The sequence below is a fragment of the Betta splendens genome, chromosome 9 (genome assembly GCF_900634795.4).
Source record: "Betta splendens chromosome 9, fBetSpl5.4, whole genome shotgun sequence".
In the NCBI taxonomy this organism is placed as follows: domain Eukaryota; kingdom Metazoa; phylum Chordata; class Actinopteri; order Anabantiformes; family Osphronemidae; genus Betta; species Betta splendens.
The window spans coordinates 27,018,435-27,046,136 of NC_040889.2; the positions used below are offsets into that span (position 1 = coordinate 27,018,435).

General features: G+C 40.6%; 5 protein-coding genes and 1 long non-coding RNA gene across 11 annotated transcripts in view; 2 read left to right on the top strand and 4 right to left on the bottom strand.

The window, feature by feature from the left end:
* zgc:152968 (uncharacterized protein LOC564848 homolog) overlaps positions 1-717 on the top strand; it is a 13,481-nt gene extending 12,764 nt beyond the window's left edge. The window contains exons 19-20 of one of the 3 annotated variants that reach the window (XR_008695639.1): positions 56-150; positions 598-702. The gene's annotated coding sequence lies outside the window, so the exon portion shown is untranslated. Of the gene's footprint in view, positions 1-55; positions 151-597 lie in introns of all 3 variants that reach the window. The other 2 variants (XR_008695640.1, XM_055511798.1) reach the window with 2 other exon arrangements.
* On the bottom strand, positions 69-12,130 carry LOC114862693 (UDP-glucuronosyltransferase 2A1-like). 4 transcript variants are annotated; one of them, XM_029163275.2, is made up of 7 exons: positions 11,410-12,130; positions 7,049-7,675; positions 6,768-6,916; positions 6,436-6,567; positions 6,181-6,268; positions 5,566-5,785; positions 4,456-5,177 (listed from the first exon to the last, which is right to left on the bottom strand). In XM_029163275.2, exons 1-7 carry the CDS (start codon positions 12,128-12,130, stop codon positions 4,898-4,900), a joined length of 2,217 nt encoding a protein of 738 aa, XP_029019108.2. In that variant the 3' UTR covers positions 4,456-4,897. The 4 variants fall into 4 exon arrangements, with proteins under 4 accessions (XP_055367777.1, XP_055367778.1, XP_055367779.1 ...); XM_055511802.1 differs by lacking the exons at positions 5,566-5,785; positions 6,181-6,268; positions 6,436-6,567; ... (1 more) ...; positions 7,049-7,675; positions 11,410-12,130 and adding exons at positions 69-843; positions 1,451-1,670; positions 1,930-2,017; positions 2,534-2,665; positions 2,861-3,009 and having other exon boundaries at positions 3,222-4,901; XM_055511803.1 differs by lacking the exons at positions 4,456-5,177; positions 5,566-5,785; positions 6,181-6,268; ... (1 more) ...; positions 6,768-6,916; positions 7,049-7,675 and adding exons at positions 73-843; positions 1,451-1,670; positions 1,930-2,017; positions 2,534-2,665; positions 2,861-3,009.
* A 1,063-nt stretch (positions 12,131-13,193) lies between these two features.
* LOC114862689 (UDP-glucuronosyltransferase 2A2-like) lies at positions 13,194-22,273 on the bottom strand. Its single transcript, XM_029163274.3, has 7 exons — positions 21,510-22,273; positions 15,638-16,260; positions 15,367-15,515; positions 14,651-14,782; positions 14,059-14,146; positions 13,756-13,975; positions 13,194-13,479 (listed from the first exon to the last, which is right to left on the bottom strand). The coding sequence occupies exons 1-7, from the start codon at positions 22,235-22,237 to the stop codon at positions 13,200-13,202; spliced, it is 2,220 nt and encodes a 739-aa protein (XP_029019107.2). The 5' UTR covers positions 22,238-22,273; the 3' UTR covers positions 13,194-13,199.
* On the top strand, positions 19,533-23,987 carry LOC114862696 (uncharacterized). The gene is made up of 3 exons (XR_005898194.2): positions 19,533-19,656; positions 19,926-20,030; positions 23,957-23,987. It is a non-coding gene; the product is annotated as an uncharacterized LOC114862696 (long non-coding RNA).
* Positions 19,683-20,843, bottom strand: LOC129604605 (UDP-glucuronosyltransferase 2B20-like). The gene is made up of 2 exons (XM_055511807.1): positions 20,537-20,843; positions 19,683-20,171 (listed from the first exon to the last, which is right to left on the bottom strand). Exons 1-2 carry the CDS (start codon positions 20,677-20,679, stop codon positions 19,892-19,894), a joined length of 423 nt encoding a protein of 140 aa, XP_055367782.1. The 5' UTR covers positions 20,680-20,843; the 3' UTR covers positions 19,683-19,891.
* On the bottom strand, positions 23,533-27,483 carry LOC114862692 (UDP-glucuronosyltransferase 2A2-like). Its single transcript, XM_029163280.2, has 6 exons — positions 25,931-27,483; positions 25,640-25,788; positions 25,170-25,301; positions 24,997-25,084; positions 24,423-24,642; positions 23,533-24,202 (listed from the first exon to the last, which is right to left on the bottom strand). The coding sequence occupies exons 1-6, from the start codon at positions 26,649-26,651 to the stop codon at positions 23,923-23,925; spliced, it is 1,590 nt and encodes a 529-aa protein (XP_029019113.1). The 5' UTR covers positions 26,652-27,483; the 3' UTR covers positions 23,533-23,922.
* Positions 27,484-27,702: the final 219 nt, after the last annotated feature.

Sequence of the window (27,702 nt, forward strand, 5' to 3'; positions counted from 1 at the left end):
TGGTTTTTAGAATGACTTTACTTGCACTGATCCAAAACATTCTTATCTTTTCCAGTATGAAGCTTATCACTAAATATTTCCCCTGCCAAAACTTACTTGACTGTTCTTATTGGTGCCAGTTAGCACACATGTGCATGACTGCAGGATAAGGTAAAATGTTGGTTTTCACTTTAATATTACAACAAAATCCTAAAAGATGCACTTTGATAAAATTGACTGAAAAATGCTTTGTGAACACATTACTGAATGTCAACTTCACAAACAGTTTCAGTCTAATTTTCAGTGTAGTTGTTGATGAGTGTTTGTGCTAAAGAATCGTTTATGAGCATTTCTGATACATGGGCATCGAATAAGAAAACTCTTTACAGTATATTTGCGATTTCAAGTGGTTATTGGTAGTTTTAGTTCAACTTTATATGTTTATCCTTAAAAAAGAATTGTTTTTCTTAATATTTTACCAATTGACTGGTTCAAGGTAATACTTTGAAATACAGAATATTGTGAGGTTTCTATAGTATAACCTTGAGACTAGTTTCTTATCTGTCACATTAACTTTCACCCCATTACTCAGTCTTTCTCTTTCCTGTTTTGCCACAGCACCTCCTCAGGCAGAATGTGCAGGTCTTCACCAAGAGGACTATGAGCAGCAGGACCACAGTGAGGAGGAACACCAGGACATCCAGGCTGTGATACTGGTACCAGGTGAGCTGATGGGCCTGGACCCTCAAGTGTTTGGCCCCTTTGTTTCTTAGAGTGAACTCTATCCAGAACACTGCCTCTTCCAGAGGAGTCATTGGTCTGTCGTGGTGGATGCTGGACAGACGCATGGCATTTTCCTTGTACCTGTGAATGTGGATATTAAGTAGAAGGAATTTTAATGTTGATCATTTTTAATTCAAAGTTGCTTTAAAACAAAAGGAGTGTTGAGTTGTGTAGCTCATTCAGTCATTGTGAAATATCACTGTAGAAGGAACCTTAAAGGAGACTGCTTATATTGCTTTTTATGTTAAAGAGTATTGGACTTCTGTGTCTCATTAAGGTGTCTGCAAGTATTCAAGCCAAAAAGAGCACATTGCTGTCTGTGATAGACAGCTATGCTGCAGCTCCACTCTCTGATTGTGTGTGTCAGAAACAGTTTTTTGGGCCGGACCGGAGGTGGTTCTGTGAATGTGCTTAGAGGGGATTGGCTGAGGTAGCAAAATGTGAAACAAGTAGAGTGTGTGAACGGTAACTAGAGTCTCTTATAAATGTTTCAGAATGCCTAAAAAAATTTGCATATGCAGGGACCTTTAAATAAAAGAACTGTTAATAAATTGTGTCCTAATTCTAAAATTCTTGTACAATCTGGAAGTTTTATTTATCTACTGTATGTAACTTTTCAACATCAGTGGAATTCAAAAGATAACAGTTTTACATGTCTAAAATAATTGAACTAGTCAAAAGAACTTACGATTTGTCATTGATAACAGCTTTAAGTGCATCTCTTAGATCATCAGACTTCATGGCGTTGAAGTTCACAGTAACTGCAGCGCCCTTAGACTTTATACGGTCCAGGTTCTCTGGCTGGTCACCAAACATGGGGATGCCCACCATGGGAACACCGTGGTAGATGGCCTCATAAACCCCATTCGTGCCACCGTGAGTAATGAAGGCTCTGGTCTTAGGGTGACCTGATATAAAAGATGAATTATGTTCCCTGCTTAAAATGGCTTGTAAAGGCCAGTTCCAATTTGGAAGTAACCAATACTTCAGGAACTAGGAAATTCAGTGTAATTTAATGGCGGACAGTTAATTTGCTCATTCATTTGTTTATTCATATATATGCGCATGCATGCATGCCAGTTTGATAGCAACAGACTTTCCAAATTGTAATAATAAAAATAAACTAGTAGATGCAAATTTGGTAGGTTTTGTAAGGATTCATCTTACCCAGTAAATCGTTCTGTGGGATCCAGTCATATATTTTGGTGTTTGTTCCCAGAGTCTCTGGTTTTGCTCCACGGTATCTCCACAGCACCTACAAATAATTATAGTGATCACTAAGGACTGTAACCATTTTGTATAAGAACATTCTTAATAGCAGTACATTTAATGGTGCATCCTAAAACTGTAAGGAACAACAACTACTGTAAATACCACAACAGTTTCACTACTATTATGGTCTGTACTTTGGTGACACTGGGTGTATATATTACATATGTGTATTCAAATTTACTGTATGAGAGTAGGTAAATACATCCATACCCTCTCCATCATCATCATTATACTCAGTTCTAACTTAAATTTTATTTTTATTTTTATAAATGTTATAAATATCAAATAAAATTAGACCTCTTTGCATGTGATAGTACTGTAAGCAAAAATAATAATAAATAAAAAATTGAAAAATTGAATTGTTTCTGATATCACATATAATTTATATGATTTAATGAGCATTTTTGCAGATCAGCATTTTGCCACCACTCTGGTAGAGCTGTGGAGCAGATTGGTATTCTTCATTCATGTTTATTAGCCTGACGTCCAAGGAGTGCACCTTTTGTGGGATCTGGGCCAGGCTTGAGGCGATCATGTTTGCTTTCTCTGTGGTGATATTGTTGATCATGGATCCCAAACTGAAGACCACAATGCCATTGTTCCCAGAACTTTGCACAAAATCTTCCATATTCTGTAAGAAATAATTAAAAATCATTCCCATGCAAACTCACTGACATTTTCATGTATGTCTTCTCCTTTTTTTGTTATTCTTTTTGACTATTGTTTGTTTGAAATGCTAACTGACCACCTTTCCTCTCATTTTTGTCAGGAATGCTGAAGTGTAATAAATCTGAATAGGCTTCTGATAAGCGGAGTCGTCACTTACTTCTGGTAAAGGTTTAGCAGGTCTGCAGTGGATCCCACCAACAAATTTGAAGTTGGGGAGCAAAGGACGAGGGTACTCAAAGTCCCAGTAAGTTCTCATCAACCAGATGTCTGTTCTACTCATCGTCTCACAGGCGCTGGTGGGTTTTCCTGTCATAATGGGAAAGTAATTAATGGCTTTTTCTGATTGCAAATTGTGTTTATGCCTGAATGAGTCTTTAAAATTTTACAAATATCATGCAATGCTTGTCGAAGTCATTGGATCTAGCAGCCCTGCAAATACTGTAATACAGGTTAACACAAGTAGGACTCTGTATTAATAAGTGAAGATTCACACTTTTTCTACTGCCGGTTTGACTCACCTTTGACTTCAGAGTAATACTTGTCTACTTTTGGCCAATAATAATATGCTAACATGCTGTCCTGCACTACGTATAAGAGAAAGTTCTTCAGTCTCTCCAAGAAGCTCATGCTGTCTGTCAATTTGCTCAAAGGAGCAGGGACGTAGGAAGGTGGAACAGGTAGCTGACCACAGTGCCTCTCCCAGTTATTCCCAACAGTAAGTCGCAGGGAGAAAACCAGAGGAATTCCCAAAATCTCTGCTGTCAAATCGCTGCCTGGGTACATGGGGTCGGCCAGAAGGAGGTCATACTTCCCATCTTTCAACTTGTTGATGGTTTCTGATTTTAACACGCCGTCCAAGTATTCCAGAGTCATGATCAGGTTTTTGGTCATTAAATTAATAAATCCAACGAACATTTGTAAGGTGTTCATTTGCTCAACCTCATATATGGTGAAGTGAAGTAACTTTTGAAAAATCTCCTGCATATCATCCATTGTGAAGGACACATTGAAGGGTTCGTAGCGCAAGCGAGAGGTTTCATTGGTTTTCATGTACATTGAGACGCTGGGGACCAGCACCGTCACCTGGTGTCCTCTGTCGACCAGTGTGTCCAGCACAGGCTTCATGTTGATCCAGTGACTGCCTTCAGTGTACCACACCAAGATGTTTCCTCCATTTGTACTCAGTGTCATACAAAGAAGCAGCAGAGCACACGCAGAGAGACGCTGCCTCACCTCCATGGTTGGACAGAATGACAGCGGTTTCCTGATCCTTTGTAGTAGGAGTTCCTAAAAAACAATTATTAACCTTTTAACAAGCTTTAACTATGACTTTTAGTTCCGGTTAGTGTAGCATGACACACCTTAACCATGTGGTTAAAGTTCAAATGTAATGTAAATGCCAGTCAATTTTAAGAAAAGAACAATGTTTGGCCTGTAGTAAAAGTCCACAAGCTAGAAACAGGCTTAAGGATTGAGGCTTGAAAGTTTCTGCTGCAGATCAATGGTGTAAAACAAAAAGTAAAGTAGACAAATCTCATCTCAAAAGGCTGAGACGTGGTTACAGAATATGAGGAAGTTGAAAGAGCATGTCCGTGTGTGGGAGAATTCCCCTCCCACAGTTGTGTCATGCAAAAAAACATTTGAACACATACAGTGAGACGCTGCCTCAGCTCCATGGTTGAATAGAACGATAGCAGTTTCCTGATCCTTTGTAGTGTTTTCACCTCATTTATTCAATCATTAACCTTAAACAAGGTTTAACTATGACTTTCAGTTCCAGTTGGTGTAGCATGACAAACACACCCCAACCAAGTGGTTAAAGGTCAAATGTAATGCAAATACATACAAATTTTCATACAAAGAAAAAGGATAATGTTTGACCTGTAGTAAATATCCAAAATATTAACAGAAAAATATTGAACAACGATGACAATTAGATTTATTTAAATGCATGAGTGTTTCTGGTACATGGAGCCCTAATAACAATTTTCTTATACCTTACTTGCTATTTCAAGTGGTTACTGGTACTTTTAGTTCAATTTTACATGTTTATCCTTTCAAGAGTTATAATTGTTTCTGTTGAAATTTTGACAATTGACTGGTTTCAGAACAAACTTGAAATGCAGATTATTGTGAGTTTTTTTAGTATATCCTTGAGACTAATTTCCTGTCTGTCACATTAACTTTCACCCCATTACTCAGTCTTTCTCTTTCCTGTTCTGCCACAGCACCTCCTCAGGCAGAATGTGCAGGTCTTCACCAAGAGGACTATGAGCAGCAGGACCACAGTGAGGAGGAACACCAGGACATCCAGGCTGTGATACTGGTACCAGGTGAGCTGATGGGCCTGGACCCTCAAGTGTTTAGCCCCTTTGTTTCTTAGAGTGAACTCTATCCAGAACACTGCCTCTTCCAGAGGAGTCATTGGTCTGTCGTGGTGGATGCTGGACAGACGCATGGCATTTTCCTTGTACCTGTGAATGTGGATATACAGTAGAGGAGATTTGAATGTCAAGCATTCTTAAAGAAAACAAAAGGAGGGTTTCATAGTGTTGCTTATTCAGTCATTGGCAAATATCACTTTAGAATAAACTGAAAATGGTTCTATAATTTGTAGGTTTATGCAACTTTTTAACACTGGTGGGATTAAAAAGAAAAGGGTTTTACATGTGAAAAATTGTTTCAACAGCTAAAAGAACTTACGATTTGTCATTCTCAATAATATACATTTTCAAATACTGAAGTTAACTTAACATGATTCCTTATTTAACTTTGAATTAATTGCAGTCCTTTTGTGGTGCAGTTAGCACTTGTAGACCTAAATTAGAAACCTCAAACACTAAAGATAGTTAAAAAACTTACGATTTGTCGTTGATAACAGCAGCAACTGCATCTCTAAGATCATCAGACTTCATGGCGTTGAAGTCCACAGTAACTGCAGCTCCCTTCGACATCACATGGACCATGTTCTCTGGCTGGTCACCAAACACGGGGATACCAACCATGGGAACACCGTGGTAGATGGCCTCATAAATCCCATTTGTGCCACCGTGAGTAATGAAGGCTCTGGTCTTAGGGTGACCTGATGGAACATGGATTACTTTCTACAATCACAACAGACTTTCCAGTCATGTACTGTGACTCAGAATACTGTAAACTCTCAGGTGGCATTAGCATGCTCAATATTGAATTATTAATTCAGTGTTTAAATACTATCTAGAAGCCCTGTGGAAAAATCACTTAAAAGATATTTTCACATTTGAGCATCTCACTCATTATCAATTCATAAACATTTTAAGAAGAAAGTTTTATGTATTGGGAAATGTTTCCGTCTGGACTGATCCACCCCTTATGAACAACTTCATTATATCATGTTTTTTTCTTTTATGGACTTTTGATATGCTGTTCTGTTAAACATTACGTTTTATAGTTGGTCATAATGATCAGTACTGAAGCCAGTTCAGTAGCTTTTATTACCCAGTAAATCATTCTGAGGGATCCAGTCATAGATTCTGGTGTTTGCACCCAGGGTCTTTGGTTTTTCTCCACTGTATTTCCACAAAACCTACAAACAACAATACATATCAGTAACATGCTAATTTCATTTATAATTTTTTTATATAGCACAAAATGTATTGTACTACAAAGCTATATGGAACAGTAGCTGGAGTGAAACAAGTTTAATTTAATTTTATTTGTGGAAAGCAGTTGTCACTTTAGCAGTGGTCTAACCTTTTGTGGGATCTGAGCCAGGCTTGAGGCAATCAGGTTTGCCTTGTCTGTGGTGATATTGTTGATTATGGATCCCAAACTGAAGACCACAATACCATTATCTCCCGAACTTTGCACAAACTCTTCCATATCCTGCAAAAAGAACAGTAATCTGTCAATGCAAAGTAGTTTTATCTTTTTACTTTTATAAATTCTTTAAGGAATACTGACGGTGTAATTTGTTTTTGGTTCAGCATAGTCTTGTGTTGTACAGTTATTGTTACAGTTCAATTGAGTTTTTCTGACAAAAATGATAAAGAGGCTTGAAGTACGGTAGTATAGTTGTCACCTACGTCTGGTAAAGGTTTAGCAGGTCTACAGTGGATCCCACCAACAAATTTAAAGTTGGGGAGCAAAGGACGAGGGAAATCAAAGTCCCAGTAAGTTCTCATCAACCAAATGTCTGCTCTGCTCAATGTCTGACAGGCGCTGGTCGGCTTTCCTGTCATAGTGCAAAAGGAATTAATGACAGCTGCCCGTTAAAAGGTCTCATCAATACTTCAGATTAGTTGCTTCAAGTACTGCTTTGTACTTTTATAGCTTTTATAACAAATATTTTCCTTGGATGACTCACCTTTTATTTCAGAGTAATATTTATCTAATTCTTTCCAAAACATCCTATCCAACATGATGTCCTGCACTGCGTAAAAGAGAACGTTCCCCAGTCTCTCTGAGAAGCTCATCTTGTCTGTCAGTTTGCTCATGGCAGCAGGGACGTAGGAAGGTGGAGTAGGTAGCTGACCACAGTATCGCTCCACATTATGGGCCATGGAAAATCGCAGGGTGAAAACCAGAGGGATTCCCAAAATCTCTGCTGTTAGGTCGCTGCCAGGGTAGATGGGATCAGCCAGAAGAAGGTCATACTTTCCATCCTTTAACTTCTTTATGATGGTGTCTGATTTCAACACACCGTCCAAATACTGCAGAGAAATCTCCAGGTTGTTTTTCATCATGTCTAGGAATCTGCCTAAAATCTGCAGGAAATTCATTTCAGCCATCTCATGTATGGAAAAGTGAAGGAACTCTTCAAGAAAGGCTTTGAGGTCTGCCATTGTGAAGGAGACATCAAAGGGTTCGTAGCGGAAGCGAGAAGTTTCATTGGTTTTCATATACATTGAGACGCTGGGGACCAGCACCGTCACCTGGTGTCCTCTGTCGACCAGTGTGTCCAACACAGGCTTCATGTTGATCCAGTGGCTGCCTTCAGTGTACCACACCAAGATGTTTCCTCCATTTGTACTCTGTGTCATACAAAAAAGCAGCAGAGCACATGCAGAGAGACGCTGCCTCACCTCCATGGTTGGATAGAATGACGGCGGTTTCCTGATCCCTTGTTATTGGATCCTAGAAACACAATGACTAAAAAAGGTTACTCGAGCTCACCTTGCCTCTTTGTGCAGTGTTACACACAAGATATAGGCGCCACACCCGACCAAGTGGTTAAAAGGTGGAAGGTTCTGTAATATTGGTGAAAAGTCAATAATAAACCTTGGCCTGTAGTAAAAGTCCCTATGTTAGAGATAGGCCTAAGTATGGTGGGCTGTACCGCCCTGCTGTGGAGAGAGTAAACGGCTGTAGGAAACCAGCTCGAAGACATGGTTACGTAATTAGAGGAATTGTGGACTTGTGGGTGTGTGCAACAGAAATCTCTTCCTAGCCCGAAGGTGCATGAGTGGGGCAAAGTGCGTGGAGGAGGTACCGTTGCTGTGTGAGGCTTATCTTGGCTTCAGCATTTAAAGAGAACACACACAGTTTTAAAGGCTGATCGCTGAAGAAAGCAATGCTGTCGACATATTGTCTCAGTTGACTTTTTTTTTAGTGCAAAGTGTGAATCTATGAATTTGACATTTTTGCTAAGTGAAATGTGGGACTGTTTAAGTCACTGTCAGCTATGATTCATACATTCTGTTTTACAGAATGACAGTTTTAAAAGGCATATTTCTAATGAAGCTGTGTCCCTAACATATTTTCTCAGTTGTGATATTTTTGTATATAAGAGACAAAGTATGGCAATAAAAGGTCTTTATATCTTATCTAATAGCTTAAACATCCTGATGTGTAAACCTAAAACAATGCCTTAGAGGTTTAAAGAAGCCAATCTCTTTGACCTTACTGTGACCCATGAAGTGTTTTATCATTTCACCTAAATATCTTAACTGGTGATGTAGCTGATCCATAAGATATTCTATTTCTTCCTTTTTCATTATTGTGGGGTTGTATGGGATTATGCTGATTAACAACACTTATTTTCTAACTGTGCTTAGATTTTCTGTGTGTAGTAAAGTCAAACCAGACTTTAGGTAAAACTGTTGCTTTGTGTAATGACACTTCACTTCTTTTGTTGTATCACAAGAGGGCAGACATGTGCTGTGCCTGGAGGGAGCTGACCACATACTGTACAATACAGTAGCTTTCCTACTGTTAGTGTGTGTGTGGTGGGTGATACTGTAATGATCTAGGAGATGACTATTCACAAATCTTTATCAACAGACTTGTGTTCCATTATAGCTGGTTAGGTGCAAAGATGGAGTTGGTTTCCACTGTAGGAGTTGTCGGGTTTTTCCATCTTTACAGTGTGTGCCAGACTTTTATGATCAAATCATGGAGTTTCAATCATTTTATACCATGAGACCTGTTTAGTTCTGCATTTAAAGCAATATGACAGATTTGAATCTAATATTTATATTGGCCTTTACAGGATCTACAGTACATTGTCTTGTTTAAAAGTAGGAATCTGAAAGAGTTGAGAGGTGAGTGTACTGTACTACACTGGGGCTAAAGCATATTCACTTGTTTGCATGTGTTTAGTGTGTTACTGTTACTTGTTTTCATCTATGACATTGCAGAATATGTTGCTGCCTGCATTAAATGTATTATTATAAAGGAAGTTGGAAAACTGAAAAAGTATGTACCAAACAATAGATGGAAAGATGCAGATTTAAAAGTACAATCAGCTTGAATAAGAATTTATAATCGCTTTTATTTATTGCTAAATATTTTTAATTAATATCAGTTCATTTGTGTGAATACAATTGTATAATGTTGTTACAAATAAGACTGACTGCCTTCTGCTTTCAGGACATTTTTGAGGTCATTGATAAAATGTCACAACAGATCACTGTTTCTTAAGTTCATTTAATAATATTGTGGGTTCATCATAGTACAAGTGTTAAGTTTTAATACTTTCTGTCCAACCACATTAAATCATTACTCAGTCTTCTTCTTTCCTGTTCTGTGAAAGCACCTTCTCAGGCAGAATGTGCAGGTCTTCACCAAGAGGACTATGAGCAGCAGGACCACAGTGAGGAGGAACACCAGGACATCCAGGCTGTGATACTGGTACCAGGTGAGCTGATGGGCCTGGACCCTCAAGTGTTTAGCCCCTTTGTTTCTTAGAGTAAACTCTATCCAGAACACTGCCTCTTCCAGAGGAGTCATTGATCTGTCGTGGTGGATGCTGGACAGACGCATGGCATTTTCCTTGTACCTGTGAATGTGGATATACAGTAGAGGAGATTTGAATGTAAAGCATTCTTAAAGAAAACAAAAGGAGGGTTTCATAGTGTTGCTTATTCAGTCATTGGCAAATATCACTTTAGAATAAACTGAAAATGGTTCTATAATTTGTAGGTTTATGCAACTTTTTAACACTGGTGGGATTAAAAAGAAAAGGGTTTTACATGTGAAAAATTGTTTCAACAGCTAAAAGAACTTACGATTTGTCGTTAATAACAGCAGCAACTGCATCTCTAAGATCATCAGACTTCATGGCGTTGAAGTTCACAGTAACTGCAGCGCCCTTAGACTTCATACGGCCCAGGTTCTCTGGCTGGTCACCAAACACGGGGATGCCCACCATGGGAACACCGTGGTAGATGGCCTCATAAACCCCATTTGCACCGCCGTGCGTAATGAAGGCTCTGGTCTTGGGGTGACCTGATGTAAACATAAATATTTAGATCACTGCTGAAGGCCAGTTAAGAAGGTTTTTTTTGTTAAGGGTTTATTTCACCTAGTAAATCATTCTGTGGGAGCCAGTCATATAATTTGGTGTTTGATCCCAGAGTCTCTGGTTTTTCTCCACTATATTTCCACAGCACCTGCAAACAATGATGCTTATCATTAAATACTGTGCTAACCTTACTTTATAATTTCTTATATAGTAAATATATGATTCTCATATACTGTATATCTAATGCAATAATGCACAATAAGAATAAATATGAGGTACATATGGCTTTGTAAAACATTCCATATGTGGTTAATTTATTGTTCTAAATTTAGGTCCGTGTTTGTCCACGTCATTGCCCCATCTAATATTTGTTATACCTTACAGTAGTTCTCTGTTCATGCAATGTAGTTCATGTTTCATGCAATATAACTCCAAGTGTGTTCTGACCTTTTGTGGGCTCTGAGCCAGGCCTGAGGCGATTGTGTTTGCCTTTTCTATTGTGATATTCTTGATTATGGATCCTAAACTGAAGACCACGATGCCATTATGTCCTGAACTCTGTACAAACTCTTCCATGTCCTGCAACAACAGTGCTATAGTATCATACCGATACAAACCAGCTGTAGTCTTTAAACGGAGAATAGTATAGTGAATATTGATTCACAGTTTTACAGGAAATATTGACTGACAGCAATATTTTCTTTATTGAGCATTTTCAGGCTTGAAATAGTGGAGTCGTCACCTATGTCTGGTAAAGGTTTAGCAGGTCTGCAGTGGATCTCACCTACAAATTTGAAGTTGGGGAGCAAAGGACGAGGGAAATCAAAGTCCCAGTAAGTTCTCATCAGCCAGATGTCTGCTCTGCTCATTGTCTCACAGGCGCTGGTGTGTTTTCCTGTCACAATGCAAAAGAATTCATATTAAATCCTTCCACTCTGGAACTTTGTCCAGGTGTTTATTATTGTGCAAACTGGATGACTTACCTTTAACTTCAGAGTAATATTTATCTAATTCTTTCCAAACAATCCTATCCAACATGATGTCCTGCACTGCGTAGAAGAGAAAGTTCCCCAGTCTCTCTAAAAAGTTCATTTTGTCTGTAAGTTCACTCATGGCAGCAGGGACATAGGAAGGTGGAGTAGGTAGCTGACCGCAGTGCCGCTCTGAGTTGTGGGCTAAGGAAAATCGTAGGGAGAAAACCAGCGGGATTCCCAAAATCTCTGCTGTTAGGTCACTTCCAGGATAATTTGGGTCAGCAAGGAGGAGGTCATATTTTCCTTCCTTTAGCTTTTTCATGATGTCTGACTTCACCATGCCGTCCAGATGCATCAGAGAAAACTTTAGGCTGTTCTTTATAATATCCATAAATTTACTGTAAAGCTGCAAATAGTTCATTTGATGCATGTCATACATTGTAAATTTAAAAAACTCTTTAAGAAACCCGTCCATATCCTCCATTGTGAAGGACACATTGAAGGGTTCATAGCGAAAGCGAGAGGTTTCATTGGTTTTCATGTACTTTGACACACTGGGAACCAGCACCGTCACCTGGTGTCCTCTGTCGACCAGCGTGTCCAACACAGGCTTCATGTTGATCCAGTGGCTGGCTTCAGTGTACCACACCAAGATGTTTCCTCCATTTGTACTCAGTGTCATACAAAGAAGCAGCAGAGCACACGCAGAGAGACGCTGTCTCACCTCCATGGTTGTGGAGAAGGTCCTCTGCTTCCTGTTCCTTTGTTTAGAAAATCATTGTGTTTTTAGATCCAATAACAAAGACCTACTGTAATGGTTCTTTTAATGACACATTGGATTTAAGAGACAGACCACAACCAAGTACTGCAAATGTAAAGACATGAATCCTCTGATCTGTACCAAATATCCACCAGGTAGAAACAAGCTTGAGCGTGCCAGGTTGTAACTCTGCTGTGGAGGGAGCAAAGGGAGACTGATTTCAGCTCAAAGGGCTGTGACTTGGTTGCATAATTTGAGGAAGTTGCAAGAGCTTGTGGGGGTGTGTGTGTGTGTAAAAAAGAATTCCCTCCTACCACAGAAGAGTAAAAGTGAGGCCCTGTGCATGTGGGAGGCACTGGTGCTATGTAAGGGTTGGTGTGGCTTCAGTATTTAAAGGGGAAACAAACCTTTTTGTTATGTTTGTCATAGTTTCATGTTTGTCCTGTCTAAAATTTTAACAGCATTTTAATAGGAGCTGACTTAAAGATAAATACTTTGTTCATCCCATTGTGTTAAGTCCCATCTTGTAGGTGGTCCTGTAAGGTTTCCTCTGGTCGTTGCTATATTGGAAAGGAAGCTTTGGAATATGTAACATTCAATGACATTTCTGGTGTTTTCATCTTGCTGCTTTTACTGTGCATATACTGTAAAGTTGCTAATGTCTGGATATCAAATCAGATAATATCAATAATTATATCTAAATATGCGGTCATGTTATTTATTTCAAATTCAGAGGCAGAATTACCACCAAAGACACTGATAGACACTGATTGATTTATGGCTAATTTTACGCTGAATGACTGAAAGATTGGACAACGTTTGCAAACGGCAGAACGCTCATGAATGTAATTTTGGTCAAGTTAATAGTGATTTTATTTCATTATGTTTAAGACTATATTTAAAACTTTCTCCTTGTTCTTCTCAATTCAGTTGGTCAGCGTTGTCAGCTGGTTTCAAGCCAAGAATTCATATCATAGGTAGAATTTAGTACACGCCCAAGACAATGAGTTTGTTAATAATTACATTAACTTTCACCCCATTACTCAGTCTTTTTCTTTCCTGTTCTGCCACAGCACCTCCTCAGGCAGAATGTGCAGGTCTTCACCAAGAGGACTATGAGCAGCAGGACCACAGTGAGGAGGAACACCAGGACATCCAGGCTGTGATACTGGTACCAGGTGAGCTGATGGGCCTGGACCCTCAAGTGTTTAGCCCCTTTGTTTCTTAGAGTGAACTCTATCCAGAACACTGCCTCTTCCAGAGGAGTCATTGGTCTGTCGTGGTGGATGCTGGACAGACGCATGGCATTTTCCTTGTACCTGTGAATGTGTAGATTTAAAATTTTGAAACTTTAGTTTCTTCACATTGTTAATGGAAAACAAATGAAATGCTTTATTATATATTATGGAACACTTTTTTTAGAGATATTGTTCTGTTAGAGCACTTAACACCACATTAACTCTGGATTTAATGCAGTGGCTTTTAAGACAGGTAGCAACATCATCTGTTATAACTAATTGTGCCCTATGTGTTTTTAAAGAGTCTCAGACTATGTTAAAACCTCAGAATATACAAAAATAGTTACAAGAACTTACGATTTATCATTGATGACAGCATTGAGTGCATCTCTAAGATCCTCAGCCTTCATAGAGTTTACGTCCACCATAACTGCAGCACCTTTAGTCTTCATGTGGACTATATTTCCTGGCTGGTCAGCAAACATGGGGATGCCCACCATGGGAACACCGTGGTAGATGGCTTCATAAACCCCATTTGCACCGCCGTGCGTAATGAAGGCTCTGGTCTTGGGGTGACCTGATGTAAACGTAAATATCTAGATCAGTGTTGAAGACTAGTTAAGTAACATTTGTATTTTTTTGTAATTGGGTTTATTTCACCTAGTAAATCATTCTGAGGGATCCAGTCATATAATTTGGTGTTTGCACCCAGAGTCTCTGGTTTTTCTCCACTGTATCTCCATAGAACCTGTGAACAAGGTGCTGATCAGTAACACTATGCTTGAAAAAATAAAAGGAATAAATGATATATGAAGGTAATACCAAAATTAGTGGTATTTATGCAGTCAGATTAACAAATATAGTACTGTTAAAGCCAAACATTGTTAGTTTAACAGTGTGTTCTGACCTTAATAAATATATGATTCACATATATATCTAATGCAATAATGCACAATAACAATAAATATGAGGTACATATGGTTTGTTTTGTTTACATACAAACCATACGTTTTGTTACATGTCACATATAGAATGTTTAAAACATTCTATATGTGGTTAATGTATAGTTGTATCAATTTAGGTCTGTGTGGTTTGATATGTCCACTTCATTGCCTCATCTAATATTTGGTATAGCTTAGTTCTGTGTTCATGCAATGTAGTTCATGATTCATGCAATATACAGTAACTATTAATAACTAATTGTGTGGTACTGTTTAAATCATGCAGTATTTGACTCCAAGTGTGTTCTGACCTTTTGTGGGATCTGAGCCAGGCCTGAAGCGATCAGGTTTGCCTTTTCTATTGTGATATTCTTGATTATGGATCCCAGAGTGAAGACCACGACACCGTTATGTCCTGAACTCTGTACAAACTCTTCCATGTCCTGCAACAATAGTGCTATAGTATCATACCACCTTAACCCTCAATGCCGCCCTCCTAAAACCTCCCTTTCGAGATCCTCGTGGCCTTTTTTGCCATGCTCACAAAAACTTCTATAAAATCATCATAGATTTTAAAATCCTGAAAATGATAAAAAGCTTGTGTCATGATTTTATAGCACTTTTTGTGTGCATGGCAAAAAAGGCCACAAGGGTCTCCAGTGTATACAAAATGTATAAATTACAATAAAAGTAAAAGACAATGGATTTCAAAGATTCAACTAAAAAGTAACATTTCTCACAAAAATCATGCCAGCAGCTGTAACGCAGCCAAAATGATCAGCAACAAAAAAAATGCCAAAAATGTAGGCACGAGGGTGGCATAAGGGTTAAACTAGCTGGAGTCTTATCATGTTGTCTTCGAGTGGAGAATACTGTTATTGATTTACATTTGTTATAAGAAATACTTACTTTATTAACTTTTCTTTTTAGAACATTCCTGCATTTTCCTTAACTGTCTTATCTCTAAAAATACTGTGGAAGTGTAACAAAAAATCAATGGGCTTGAAAGAGTAGCATCGTCACCTACGTCTGGTAAAGGTTTAGCAGGTCTGCAGTGGATCCCACCAACAAATTTGAAGTTGGGGAGCAAAGGACGAGGGAAATCAAAGTCCCAGTAAGTTCTCATCAACCAGATGTCTGCTCTGCTCATTGTCTTACAGGCGCTGGTGGGTTTTCCTGTCACAATGCAAAAGAATTGAATGACATCTGCTCATTAGAAGCTCTCATCAATACTTCAGATTAGATGCTTCAACTATGTGCTTCACCAACAACATTTTCTTGCTGCCCAGTTGACTCACCTTTGATCTCAGAGTAATATTTATCTAACCTTTTCCAAAAAATGTTTTCGAACACTATATCTTGCACTGCGTAGAAGACAACGTTCCACAGTCTCTCTGAGAAGCTCATCCTGTCTGTCAGTTTGCTCATGGCAGCAGGGACGTAGGAAGGTGGAGTAGGTAGCTGACCACAGTATCTCTCCCAGGTATGGGCCATGGAAAATCGCAGGGTGAAAACCAGGGGGATTCCCAAAATCTCTGCTGTTAGGTCGCTGCCAGCGTAGACGGGATCAGCCAGGAGGAGGTCGTACTTTCCATCCTTCAGCTTCCTCATCATGGTGTCTGATTTCAGCACACCGTCCAGATACATTAGAGTATAGTTTAGGTTTGTTGTTAATATATCGATGAATCTGATGTAAAGCTGCACGTAGTTCATTTGATGCATCTCGTACATAGAAAACTGAAGGAACTCTTTAACAAACCCCTCCATATCTTCTTTTGTGAAGGACACATCGAAGGGTTCGTAGCGAAAGCGAGAGGTTTCATTGGTTTTCATGAACAGTGAGGCACTGGGGACCAGCACCGTCACCTGGTGTCCTCTGTCGACCAGTGTGTCCAGCACAGGCTTCATGTTGATCCAGTGGCTGGCTTCAGCGTACCACACCAAGATGTTTCCTCCATTTGTACTCAGTGTCATACAAAGAAGCAGCAGAGCACATGCAGAGAGACGCTGCCTCACCTCCATGGTTGGATAGAATGACGGTGGTCTCCTGACCCTTTGTAGTGTACTTTATGCTTGTATAAAAACAATCATTAACCCAACATGCGAGATGGTTGGGTCACAATTCCTCTTTGTGCAGCGTGACATATTTAAGCACACCCCAATAAGGAGGATAGAGGTAACAAGTAATGGTTGCAAAGGTAAATTGCGAAGTCACTTCAAAAAGACCTCAATATGGATTTTGGCTCAAAGGGCTGGGGTGCAGTTGTGTTGTTAGCGTTGTAGGAGCACATAGGTTCGTGGAGAAATAACTCCTCACACAACAGGAGTGTGGGAGCATGAGGCCTAAAAGAATTAGTTTAATTTTTAATTGGCATCTTAGCAAAGCCTGCCTGTTATAAAGGCATATAATTAACACAGTGTATCAGTGTCCATAGATGGCTTTGCAGTTTTTGGTGCAGGTCTTAGATGATAGTCAATAAGTCAACTACAGTAGGTTTAATAGTGCCTGAACATTAGTGAGAGGCAAGGAAAAACATTTACATTTTACATATTTTTAATTTACGGTTAAGAGTAAAAATTTGATTTAGATTTGAGAGGACTGCTTCTTTTGTTGATTACTGTTGATTTGACACTTTTGACATGTCACTAAAGTTCATTTTTACAGAAGCTACAGTTTTATATGTTTGCTGTTCTTTTTATATAAATAAAGTAAAACTAAGCTGAAAATTCCTCCAGTAAAAATAACAGATGCTATTTTTGATTGGTTTCAGTAGATGGCGCACACAACTTGTGCTACACTTATATTGAGTTTAATTATTATCTATTTATGTTTTGCCTTAAGAAGGACAGTTTATGAAATGAGAATAATTTTACCAGAAATAAAGGAAAAACCCACAAAGGTCACTGAAACTTACAAAAGTAATAAATTGTAATTTACTTAAATTTAACTTGTGAAAATTACAGTAGATATTGCGTAAAGCTTTTGTTAAAGGCTAAATCAGGTTTTAAGGACTTATTTTGAATTATTTTCATTCTAAATGAAATAATCATTTATCAGCAAACTTAAATGTTAAATAGCTCCACTTATAACTTTTTTGGAAATGTTTTTTACATTTTACTACTTTCCCCTACTGCCTTATTCAGCCTTTGTCTTTATTCAGCCTTTGTTCTTCCCATTTCCCAGCACATCTTCAAGCAGAATGTGCAGGTCTTCACCAAGAGGACTATGAGCAGCAGGATCACAGTGAGGAGGAACACCAGGACATCCAGGCTGTGATACTGGTACCAGGTGAGCTGATGGGCCTGGACCCTCAAGTGTTCAGCCCCTTTGTTTCTTAGAGTGAACTCTATCTAGAACACTTCCTCATCCAGAGGAATTATTGATCTTGGTTCATCCCACTGTGTTAAGTCTCATCTTGTGTCTGATCCTGTAAGGTTTCCTTTTGTCATTGCTATATTGATAAGGAAGCTTTGGAATATTTAACATTTGATGACATTTCTGGTGTTTTCACCTTGCTGCTTTTACTATGCATATAAAGTTGCTTATGTCTGGATACATACATCTGCATCCATCCATTTTCCACCGCTTATCCGTCTGAGCAAAGAGTTCCAGACTTCCCTCTCCCCGGACACTTCCTCCAGCTCTTCCGGTGGGACCCCCAGGCGTTCCCAGGCCGGCCGATAGACATAATCTCTCCAGCGTGTCCTGGGTCTTCCACGGGGCCTCCTACCGGTGGTACATGCCCGGAACACCTCCCCAGGGAGGCATCCAGGAGGCATCCGAACCAGATGCCCGAGCCACCTCAACTGGCTCCTCTCGATGTGGAGGAGCACCGACTCTACTCCAAGCTCCTCCCAGGTGACAGAGGTCCTCACCTTATCTCTAAGGGAGCGCCCAGCCACCCTGCGGAGGAAGCTCATTTCGGCCACTTGTATCTGTGATCTAGGTGAGGGTAGGAATGTAGATTGACCTTTGCCTTTCGGCTCAGCTCCCTCTTCACCATGATGGACTGGTACACCAACCGCATTGCTGCAGCCGCTGCACCAATGCGTCTGTCAATCTAACGCTTCTTCCCTCACTTGTGAACAAGACCCCAAGGTACTTAAACTCTTCCACTTGGGCCAGGAACTCTCCTTTAACCTGGAGAGAGCCAACCACCTTTTTCCGGTCGAGAAGCATGGCCTCAGATTTGGAGGAACTGATTCTCATCCCAGTCGCTTCACACTCAGCTGCGAACCGCACCAGCGCACACTGAAGGTCCTGGCCCGATGAAGCCAATGGGACAACATCATCTGCAAAAAGCAGAGAAGCTATCCTGTGGTCCTCAAACCAGACCCCCTCCGGCCCCTGGCTGCGCCTAAAAATTCTGTCCATAAAAATAATGAATAGAATCGGTGACAAAGGGCAGCCTTGCCGAAGTCCAACATGAACAGGTCTGACTTACTGCTGGCAATGCAAAACCAAGCTCCTGCTCCAGGTGTACAGAGACCGAACAACCCTTAGCAAAGAGCCTTGGACTTCATATTCTCGGAGCACCCCCGACAGGATGCCATGAGGGATGCGGTGATTGTCTTCTCCAGGTTCACAAAACACATGTACATGGGTGGGGCAAACTCTCACAACCCCACAAGCACCATGCTGAGTGTATTAAGCTGGTCCAGTGTTCCACGACCAGGCCGAAAACCCACATTGTTCCTCCTGTATTCGAGGTTCGACAATCGGCAGAATTCTCGTCTCCAGTACCCTGGCATAGACTTTCCCAGGGAGGCTGAGAAGTGTGATCCCCCTACAGTTGGAACATATTCTCCTGTCCCCCTTTTTGTGAAAAGGGACTACCACCCCGGTTGTCCAGTCCAAAGGAACTGTCCCCCTTGTCCACGTGATGTTGCAGAGGCGTGTCACCCAAGACAGCCTTACAACATACAGAGACTTGAGGTACTCAGGACGGATGTCATCCACCCCTGCTGCCCTGCCACCGAGGAGCTTACTAACTACCTCAGTGACCTCAGCCTGGGTGATGGGCAAGTCCACCTTTGAGTCCCCTGCCTCTGCTTCCTCAGCAGAAGACGTGTTGAAAGGGGTGAGGAGGTACTCCTTCCACCGTCCGATAACATCCCCAGTCAAGGTCAACAGCTCCCCACCTCCACTGCAAACAGACTTGGTGAAGGACTGCTTCCCCCTTCTGAGGCGTCAAACAGATTGCCAGAATCTCTTTAAGGCCGTACGATAATCTTTCTCCATGCCCTCCCCGAACTCCTCTCAAGTCCGAGTTTTTGCCTCCGCAACGGCACGGGCTGCAGCACGCTTGGCCTGTCGGTAATTAGGCTGCTAATGGAAGAACGCACATAAATGTAATTTGGTCAAGTTAATGGTGATTTTATTTCATTTCTTTATGTTTAAGACCTTAAAACTTTCTACTTTTTCTTCTAAATTCAGTTGGTCAGCGTTGTAACAATTAACTGGTTTCAAGCCAAAAATTTATATCGTAGGTAGAATTTAGTACACGCCCAAGACAATGAGTTTGTTAATAATTACATTAACTTTCACCCCATTACTCAGTCTTTTTCTTTCCTGTTCTGCCACAGCACCTCCTCAGGCAGAATGTGCAGGTCTTCACCAAGAGGACTATGAGCAGCAGGACCACAGTGAGGAGGAAAACCAGGACATCCAGGCTGTGATACTGGTACCAGGTGAGCTGATGGGCCTGGACCCTCAAGTGTTTAGCCCCTTTGTTCCTTAGAGTGAACTCTATCCAGAACACTGCCTCTTCCAGAGGAGTCATTGGTCTGTCGTGGTGGATGCTGGACAGACGCATGGCATTTTCCTTGTACCTGTGAATGTGGATATTCAGTAGAGGGTATAAAAAAGTGGACCATTTAAAATGTTGACACTTTAGTTTCTTTGCATTGTTAATGGAACGTTTTTTTAAATCTGATATTTTTCTGTCGAGGCATTTTACACCTCATTGATTGCAGTGATTTGTGACAGGTGGTTTTTAAATAAATCTACACTAAACCCTGTTGAGAATTAGAGTAGCTAAGAAACGAATGTTGCTTCTAGCAACATCTTACATGTAATTAATTTATTATTACTTATTCTGCCCTATTTATTTTTTCAAAGAAAAAATTTCAATTCAATTTTCTTGCACTACGTTTAAACTCAAATACATTTAATATGTGTAGTTACAAGAACTTACGATTTGCCGTTGACGACAGCATTGAGTGCATCTCTAAGATCCTTAGCCTTCATAGACTTTATGTCCATCATAACTGCACCCCCCTTTGATTTCATACGACCCATGTTCTCTGGCTTGTCACAAAACATGGGGATGCCCACCATGGGAACACCGTGGTAGATGGCCTCATAAACCCCGTTTGCACCGCCGTGAGTAATGAAGGCTCTGGTGTTGAGGTGACCTGATGTGAATGTAAATATCTAAATCAGTGTTAAAGGCCAGTTAAGTAGCTTTGGCGGTTTTCTGTTAAGGGTTTATTTTACCTAGTAAATCATTCTGTGGGAGCCAGTCATAGAATTTGGTGTTTGATCCCAGAGTCTCTGTTTTTTCTCCATTGTATCTCCACAGGACCTGTGAACAAGGTGCTGATCAGTAACAATATTCTTTGAACAAATAAAAGGAATAAAAAACAATTTAATATGAAGACAATATGGGGTTTACAGTATGTGTACTTGTATATTTTGTTGAATAACTAGCTTTGTATTATGACCACGATGCTATTATCTCTGTTCAAACTCTTCCATGTCCTGCAACAATAGGGCTATAGTATTAAACTGCCACAAACCACCTGGAGTCTTTGAGCAGAGAATTTACATTTACATGCATTATTCTTCACTGTCTTTCAATAGTACTGTAATAGTACTGTAAGTACTGTACAATAATACTGTGGAAGTGTAACAAAAAATTTAAAGGCTCGAAGTAGTACCTACGTCTGGTAAAGGTTTAGCAGGTCTGCAGTGGATCCCACCAACAAATTTGTCAGATGTCTGCTCTGCTCAATGTTTCACAGGTGCTGGTGGGTTTTCCTGTCACATTGCAAAAGAATTTAATGATATCTGCTCATTAGAAGGTCTCATTAAAAAACAAACAAACTTCAGATTAGATGCTTCAACTATGTGCTTCACCAACAACATTTTCTTGCTGCCCAGTTGACTCACCTTTGATCTCAGAGTAATATTTATCTAACCTTTTCCAAAAAATGTTTTCGAACACTATATCTTGCACTGCGTAGAAGACAACGTTCCACAGTCTCTCTGAGAAGCTCATCCTGTCTGTCAGTTTGCTCATGGCAGCAGGGACGTAGGAAGGTGGAGTAGGTAGCTGACCACAGTATCTCTCCCAGGTATGGGCCATGGAAAATCGCAGGGTGAAAACCAGGGGGATTCCCAAAATCTCTGCTGTTAGGTCGCTGCCAGCGTAGACGGGATCAGCCAGGAGGAGGTCGTACTTTCCATCCTTCAGCTTCCTCATCGTGGTGTCTGATTTCAGCACACCCTCCAGATACATCAGAGTATAGTTTAGGTTTGTTGTTAATATATCGATGAATCTGATGTAAAGCTGCACGTAGTTCATTTGATGCATCTCGTACATAGAAAACTGAAGGAACTCTTTAACAAACCCCTCCATATCTTCTTTTGTGAAGGACACATCGAAGGGTTCATAGCGAAAGCGAGAGGTTTCATTGGTTTTCATGAACAGTGAGGCACTGGGGACCAGCACCGTCACCTGGTGTCCTCTGTCGACCAGCGTGTCCAGCACAGGCTTCATGTTGATCCAGTGGCTGGCTTCAGTGTACCACACCAAGATGTTTCCTCCATTTGTACTCAGTGTCATACAAAGAAGCAGCAGAGCACATGCAGAGAGACGCTGCCTCACCTCCATGGTTGGACAGAATGACAGCGGTTTCCTGATCCTTTGTAGTGTACTTTATGCTTGTATAAAAACAATCATTAACCCAACATGCGAGATGGTTGGGTCACAATTCCTCTTTGTTGCAACGTGACATATTTAAGCACACCCCAATAAGGAGGGTAGAGGTAACAAGTAATGGTTGCAAAGGTAAATTGCAGAGTCACTTCAAAAAGACCTCGATATGGATTTTGGCTCGAAGGGCTGGGGTGCAGTTGTGTTGTTAGCATTGTGGGAACACATGGGTCCATGGAGAACTAACTCCTCATAATTAACTTAGTGTATCAGCGTGACTTTGCAGTTTTTTGATCCCTGTCATAAATGATGAAGCCAACTACTGTAGATATAACATCTATTCCATCCATTTTCCAAACCGCTGAATCCCATATGTGGGGTTGCGGGGGTGCTGGAGCCCATAGCCATAGCTGGCTATGGACGAGAGGCAGGGTACACCCTGGACAGGTCGCCAGTCCATCGCAGGGCAACACACACACACACACACACACACACACACACACACACACACACACACACACACACACACACACACACACACACACACACACACACACACCTAGATATAACAGTCCCTCATCATTAGTGAGAGGCAAAGAAAATCATTTTGGGGTATGGGTAGCTAAGTGCATTTCTGTTGTTAAAAATTCTTTCATTGGTGATAGCACATTGTACTTTCTTTGTTGATTACTGTAGCTTTGACATTTTTGACATGGCACATGAGTTTCCTGCTCACCTATTTATGTTGTGCCTCAAAACTCAGATTATGAATAGAGAATAATACCTAGTCAAGTGTGCCCTGTAATAGCATAACAGCTGTGTCTTTAAACTTGGCATCAGTCATTTATTGTACAAGTCACAGCAAATCTATATTTTGATATAATTTATTTTATTTTACCCATGAGTTGAGAAGTCATGTTTTCCTCCTTTTCAGCATCTTTCTGACAGCACATAGTCAAGATACTTCACAAAAAGCGTTAATACCACAAGGATATGAATGTGTAAATCTACTGTAGGAATAGTTTTAATTATGATATTTCATCCATACACAAAACTAATTAAACCACAAGTATTGTCCTATTTTAGTTTGACAGACACAGCAGTTACTATGAACAAGGCCAGGAACACGTGATAATAAATAGCTATTTAGTCAAATTCAACTTATTAAAATATTGTTGATAGATAGATATTGTGTCTGTTTTGAGGTATGCATTTTAAAAAGCTCTTGTTTAACTAAATTGAAAAACAAAATCAAGTTTTATAACCTTTTATTATTTTCATTGAAATGTGATTTATTATTACTTCTGTCAGTTTCAAGTTATTTTAGTGACAATTGTGGGATTCAACAATACAACAACATACTGTAACTGTAATCATGGTTACAACACTATTGTCTAAATCTTACTTCAATTCACTAAAAACATACAACCAAAAAATTTTTAAACCAATCATAGTTTTAACCACACCACTTAAAAGAAGTTCATATTTTAAATGTACTGTAAGTTCAAGTCAGTAAGTTTTCTTGTCGTAGGATTCAGAGCTAGAACATTTAATCTGAGCTAGAAGCTGTCAGAGAATGATCACAAATGTTTGTAAAATTTTACAGACATGTTTTTTACATCATACTACTTTTTCCCTAATCCTTACTCAGTCTTCTTCTTTTCTGTTCTACAACAGCACCTCCTCAGGCAGAATGTGCAGGTCTTCACCAAGAGGACTATGAGCAGCAGGACCACAGTGAGGAGGAACACCAGGACATCCAGGCTGTGATACTGGTACCAGGTGAGCTGATGGGCCTGGACCCTCAAGTGTTTGGCCCCTTTGTTTCTTAGAGTGAACTCTATCCAGAACACTGCCTCTTCCAGAGGAGTCATTGGTCTGTCGTGGTGGATGCTGGACAGACGCATGGCATTTTCCTTGTACCTAAGAGGGTTGAAAATGATGCTGAATCATACTTTCATACATTGTGTGTGGTTGCAGAATCATGAAAAGGTTCTTTAAAAGTCTTCATGGATTTTAATAAAACATGTTTAGTCTTGCTTCTGCATTTTTAATGTCAATTCTCTAAAGATCCAAACAGAGCTTAAATTTAAAAATGAAATCAAATTCACTAAATCAACTCAACATCATTAAGACAACTTACGATTTGTCATTGATGACAGCATTGACTGCATCCCTAAGGTCGTCCGTTGTCATAGTGTTGAAGTCCATGAGAAGTGCAGCTCCCTTTGACAGCATGTGGACTATGTTATCTGACTGGTCACCGAACATGGGGATGCCCACCAGAGGAACTCCGTGGTAGATGGCCTCATAAATGCCATTTGTGCCGCCATGGGTGATAAACGCTCTGGTCTTGGGGTGACCTGATATTAAGTGGAGATAGTTTTTTGTGAAGAGATCAAAGATCTGTTACTCTATTACCACTAAACATAACTGTATGCTGGATTCACTAAATTTGCCTGCGACTACTGTATCTCTTGACTCATTTTAAGACTCTTGCTTTGATCGCGTGTCTTATCTACAACTGCCACATTCTTAAACAGGTCGCTCCAGCTGGTAACATGTAATACATTACAGCTTAATTGAAACCCCCAATCTAGCAAAAAAATCTAACTTATGAAAGTTTCTTTGTGCAGCGTAAGTGAGACAGAAGAGGAGCCTATGACTCCAAAAAATGTTGGGGACCACTGCTGTAGAGTGTAGTTACATTCACTTGCCCAGTAGATCATTCTGAGGGATCCAGTCATATATTCTTGTGTTTGCACCCAGTGTCCCTGGTTTTTCACCTCTGTACCTCCACAGAACCTATAGATAATGTTACAAATATAACCATAAAACTGCAGGTTTGTTTCACCTGGCCTTTACTGTACTGAATAGAGTGTACTCTGACCTTCTGTGGAACCTGACCCAGAGCTGAGGCGATCATATTTGCCTTCTCTGTGGTGATGTTGTTGATTAGGGATCCCAAAGTGAAGACTACGATTCCGTCATCTCCAGAACTTTGCACAAATTCTTCCATATCCTGCAAGAAAATACAATAATAGTCCCATTTCAAATCATGTGGCACTGTTTCCATTTTCACAGATCAGGAGAACTTAGTGGATGTTTATTCATTTTGTGCATAGATTATTAAACAGCACATCCAAATACAATAGTGTAAGTTCCTGAATGATAAGAGCTACATTATGGAGCTTAGTGTCATTAGAAAGGACACTCCTGGTTTTCAAAGAAAAAGGACAGAGTGACTTGTAATTATTGTAATTGCCTTTTTTGTCTAAAACAATGAACAGCTAGGTGTCCAGGCAGAAACTAATAGATTTAATAAACTATTTATAGTCCTATAGTGGCATCGTCACCTACGTCTGGTAAAGGTTTAGCAGGTCTGCAGTGGATCCCCCCGACAAACTTGAAGTTAGGAAGAAATGGATGAGGGAAATCAAAGTCCCAGTAAGTTCTCATCAACCAAATGTCTGCTCTGCTCATTGTCTCACAGGCGCTGGTGGGTTTTCCTGTCACATATCACAAAAATTTCATTAATGCTTGAATATTACAATATTATTTTGTCAAAGGCCACTAAGGAAAAAGGGAAGGAAAAGACTTCATGTAGTCCAAGTGTTATTGCAAAGCATTTGTGCAGCAAAGTTGACTCACCTTTCACCTCAGAGTAATATTTATCTAAATCTTGCCAGTAAGCTTGTTCCACCACCATGTCCTGCCCTGCGTAGAAGAGAAAGTTCCACAGTCTCTCGGAGAAGCTCATCCTGTCTGTCAGTTTGCTCATGGCAGCAGGGACAAAGGAAGGTGGAGCAGGTAGCTGACCACAGTATCGCTCCCAGTTATGGGCCATGGAAAATCGCAGGGTGAAAACCAGAGGGATTCCCAAAAGCTCTGCTGTTAGGTCACTTCCAGGAAACAACGGATCAGCCACAAGGACATCATATTGTCCCTCCTTTAACTTCTCCATGGTGTCAGATTTCAGCACAGCATCCAAATACATCAAAGAATAGTTCATGTCAGTTTTCATAAAACCCATTAATTTGATGTAAATCTGCAAGTAGTTCATTTGATCCATCTCATACATTGAGAAGTAAAGGAAGTTCTCCATGTGCTTCTCCATGTCCTCCGGTGAGAAGGACACATTGAAGGGTTCATAGCGAAAGCGAGAAGGTTCACTGGTTTTCATGTACATTGAGGCACTGGGAACCAGCACCGTCACCTGGTGTCCTCTGTCGACCAGCGTGTCCAGCACAGGCTTCATGTTGATCCAGTGGCTGCCTTCAGTGTACCACACCAAGATGTTTCCTCCATTTGTACTCAGTGTCATACAAAAAAGCAGCAGAGCACACGCAGAGAGACGCTGTCTCACCTCCATGGTTGGACAGAATGACGGCGGTTTCCTGATCTTTTGCACTAGTTATGAAAATCATTAACTCGACAAAGCTGAACTCTGGCTCACGTCTCCACTATTACAACGTACAGTATAAGCCATTAGGCAATGGTCCCACGCATATCAAGTTTGTTAGTGGATAAAGCGTAAATTCCTAAGATTTAAATGGGCTTCACACCAAGATACAGCAGATTGTGACAGATTTTTGGACACATTTTCACTTTTTTGTAGCAAAACTACAAAACCGACGCACCTGTACTTGATGTCAGGCTTTCTCAATTAAGCGAGCGTTACTCATAATGTTGAAGTCCTTTTCCTTGGAAATGTCACTCTCCAGTGTTTGGGGTGTCACCCTGTTTGGGTGTCTAAACCCTAAGTCCGGGTGCTTTGGCCCCCTCATTAACATTGTAGATTCCTTTTGACGCTGGTTTTGGGAGTGTCTGGAAAAACAATAAGCATTTGAATATTGAATTCAATGGCGTTGAGGGATTCGTTGGCCATTCAGAATCTGTAAGTGTATAGTGTTTTGTTCTCAGACCTCCTCTGGTGGCACAGAGGATGTTAGGGAGAACCTGACATCAGGGTGTCGCATGCTAAACTGCTAAATCACTGAGGTGGCCTGTATATTTTCCACTTTTAACTTCCCTTCCTTGTTTTCCTCTACATTTCTGCCACTTCCTCGCCTCTTTCCTCCTCCTTTGCTCTCTCTTCCCACCACAGGCTAAGGGTTACAGCGTATTGCTTTTTGAAGTAGATATTTGCATAATCAGATTAGGATGTGTGATTGTCAGTGGGCTTCCCCATCAGAGTGTGCTCCAGAGGAGAGAGGGTGCTGTCCAGCCCAACAATGAAGGTCTCCCCTCCTCTCAGCCTCCAACCAGCCCTGCACCTGCATCCCAGCAGCAGCCGCCCACCCGGGGCTGCAGGTCGGCCGAGGCTGCAGTCCCTGCTTAGACGTGCAGCGGTAGAGGGAGCGAGCGGCAAGGCGAGAGGGGAGGAGGGGGAGCTCGAGTGTAGGCTGGGGTTGAGCTCAGAT

Bases quoted from the DNA above. Each gene is read 5' to 3' on its own strand.
- LOC114862693 (XM_029163275.2), bottom strand. From the start codon at position 12,130: ATGGAGGTGAGACAGCGTCTCTCTGCGTGTGCTCTGCTGCTTCTTTGT. The intron at 6,917-7,048 runs GTGAGTCATCCA...GCACTATGACAG, and splicing joins ATATTACTCTGAAATAAAAG to GAAAGCCGACCAGCGCCTGT. The intron at 5,178-5,565 runs GTAAGTTTTTTA...CCACATTCACAG, and splicing joins GCTGTTATCAACGACAAATC to GTACAAGGAAAATGCCATGC.
- LOC114862689 (XM_029163274.3), bottom strand. From the start codon at position 22,237: ATGGAGGTGAGGCAGCGTCTCTCTGCATGTGCTCTGCTGCTTCTTTGT. The intron at 16,261-21,509 runs GTCAACTGGGCA...CGCTGAAGCCAG, and splicing joins TACTCTGAGATCAAAGGTGA to CCACTGGATCAACATGAAGC. The intron at 14,783-15,366 runs GTAGGTGACGAT...CTATTGTTGCAG, and splicing joins CTGCTAAACCTTTACCAGAC to GACATGGAAGAGTTTGTACA.
- LOC129604605 (XM_055511807.1), bottom strand. From the start codon at position 20,679: ATGGTGGGCATCCCCATGTTTTGTGACAAGCCAGAGAACATGGGTCGT. The intron at 20,172-20,536 runs GTAAGTTCTTGT...CCACATTCACAG, and splicing joins GCTGTCGTCAACGGCAAATC to GTACAAGGAAAATGCCATGC.
- LOC114862692 (XM_029163280.2), bottom strand. From the start codon at position 26,651: ATGGAGGTGAGACAGCGTCTCTCTGCGTGTGCTCTGCTGCTTTTTTGT. The intron at 24,643-24,996 runs GCAAGTGAATGT...ACTTAATATCAG, and splicing joins CCCTCAGAATGATCTACTGG to GTCACCCCAAGACCAGAGCG. The intron at 24,203-24,422 runs GTAAGTTGTCTT...CAACCCTCTTAG, and splicing joins GCTGTCATCAATGACAAATC to GTACAAGGAAAATGCCATGC.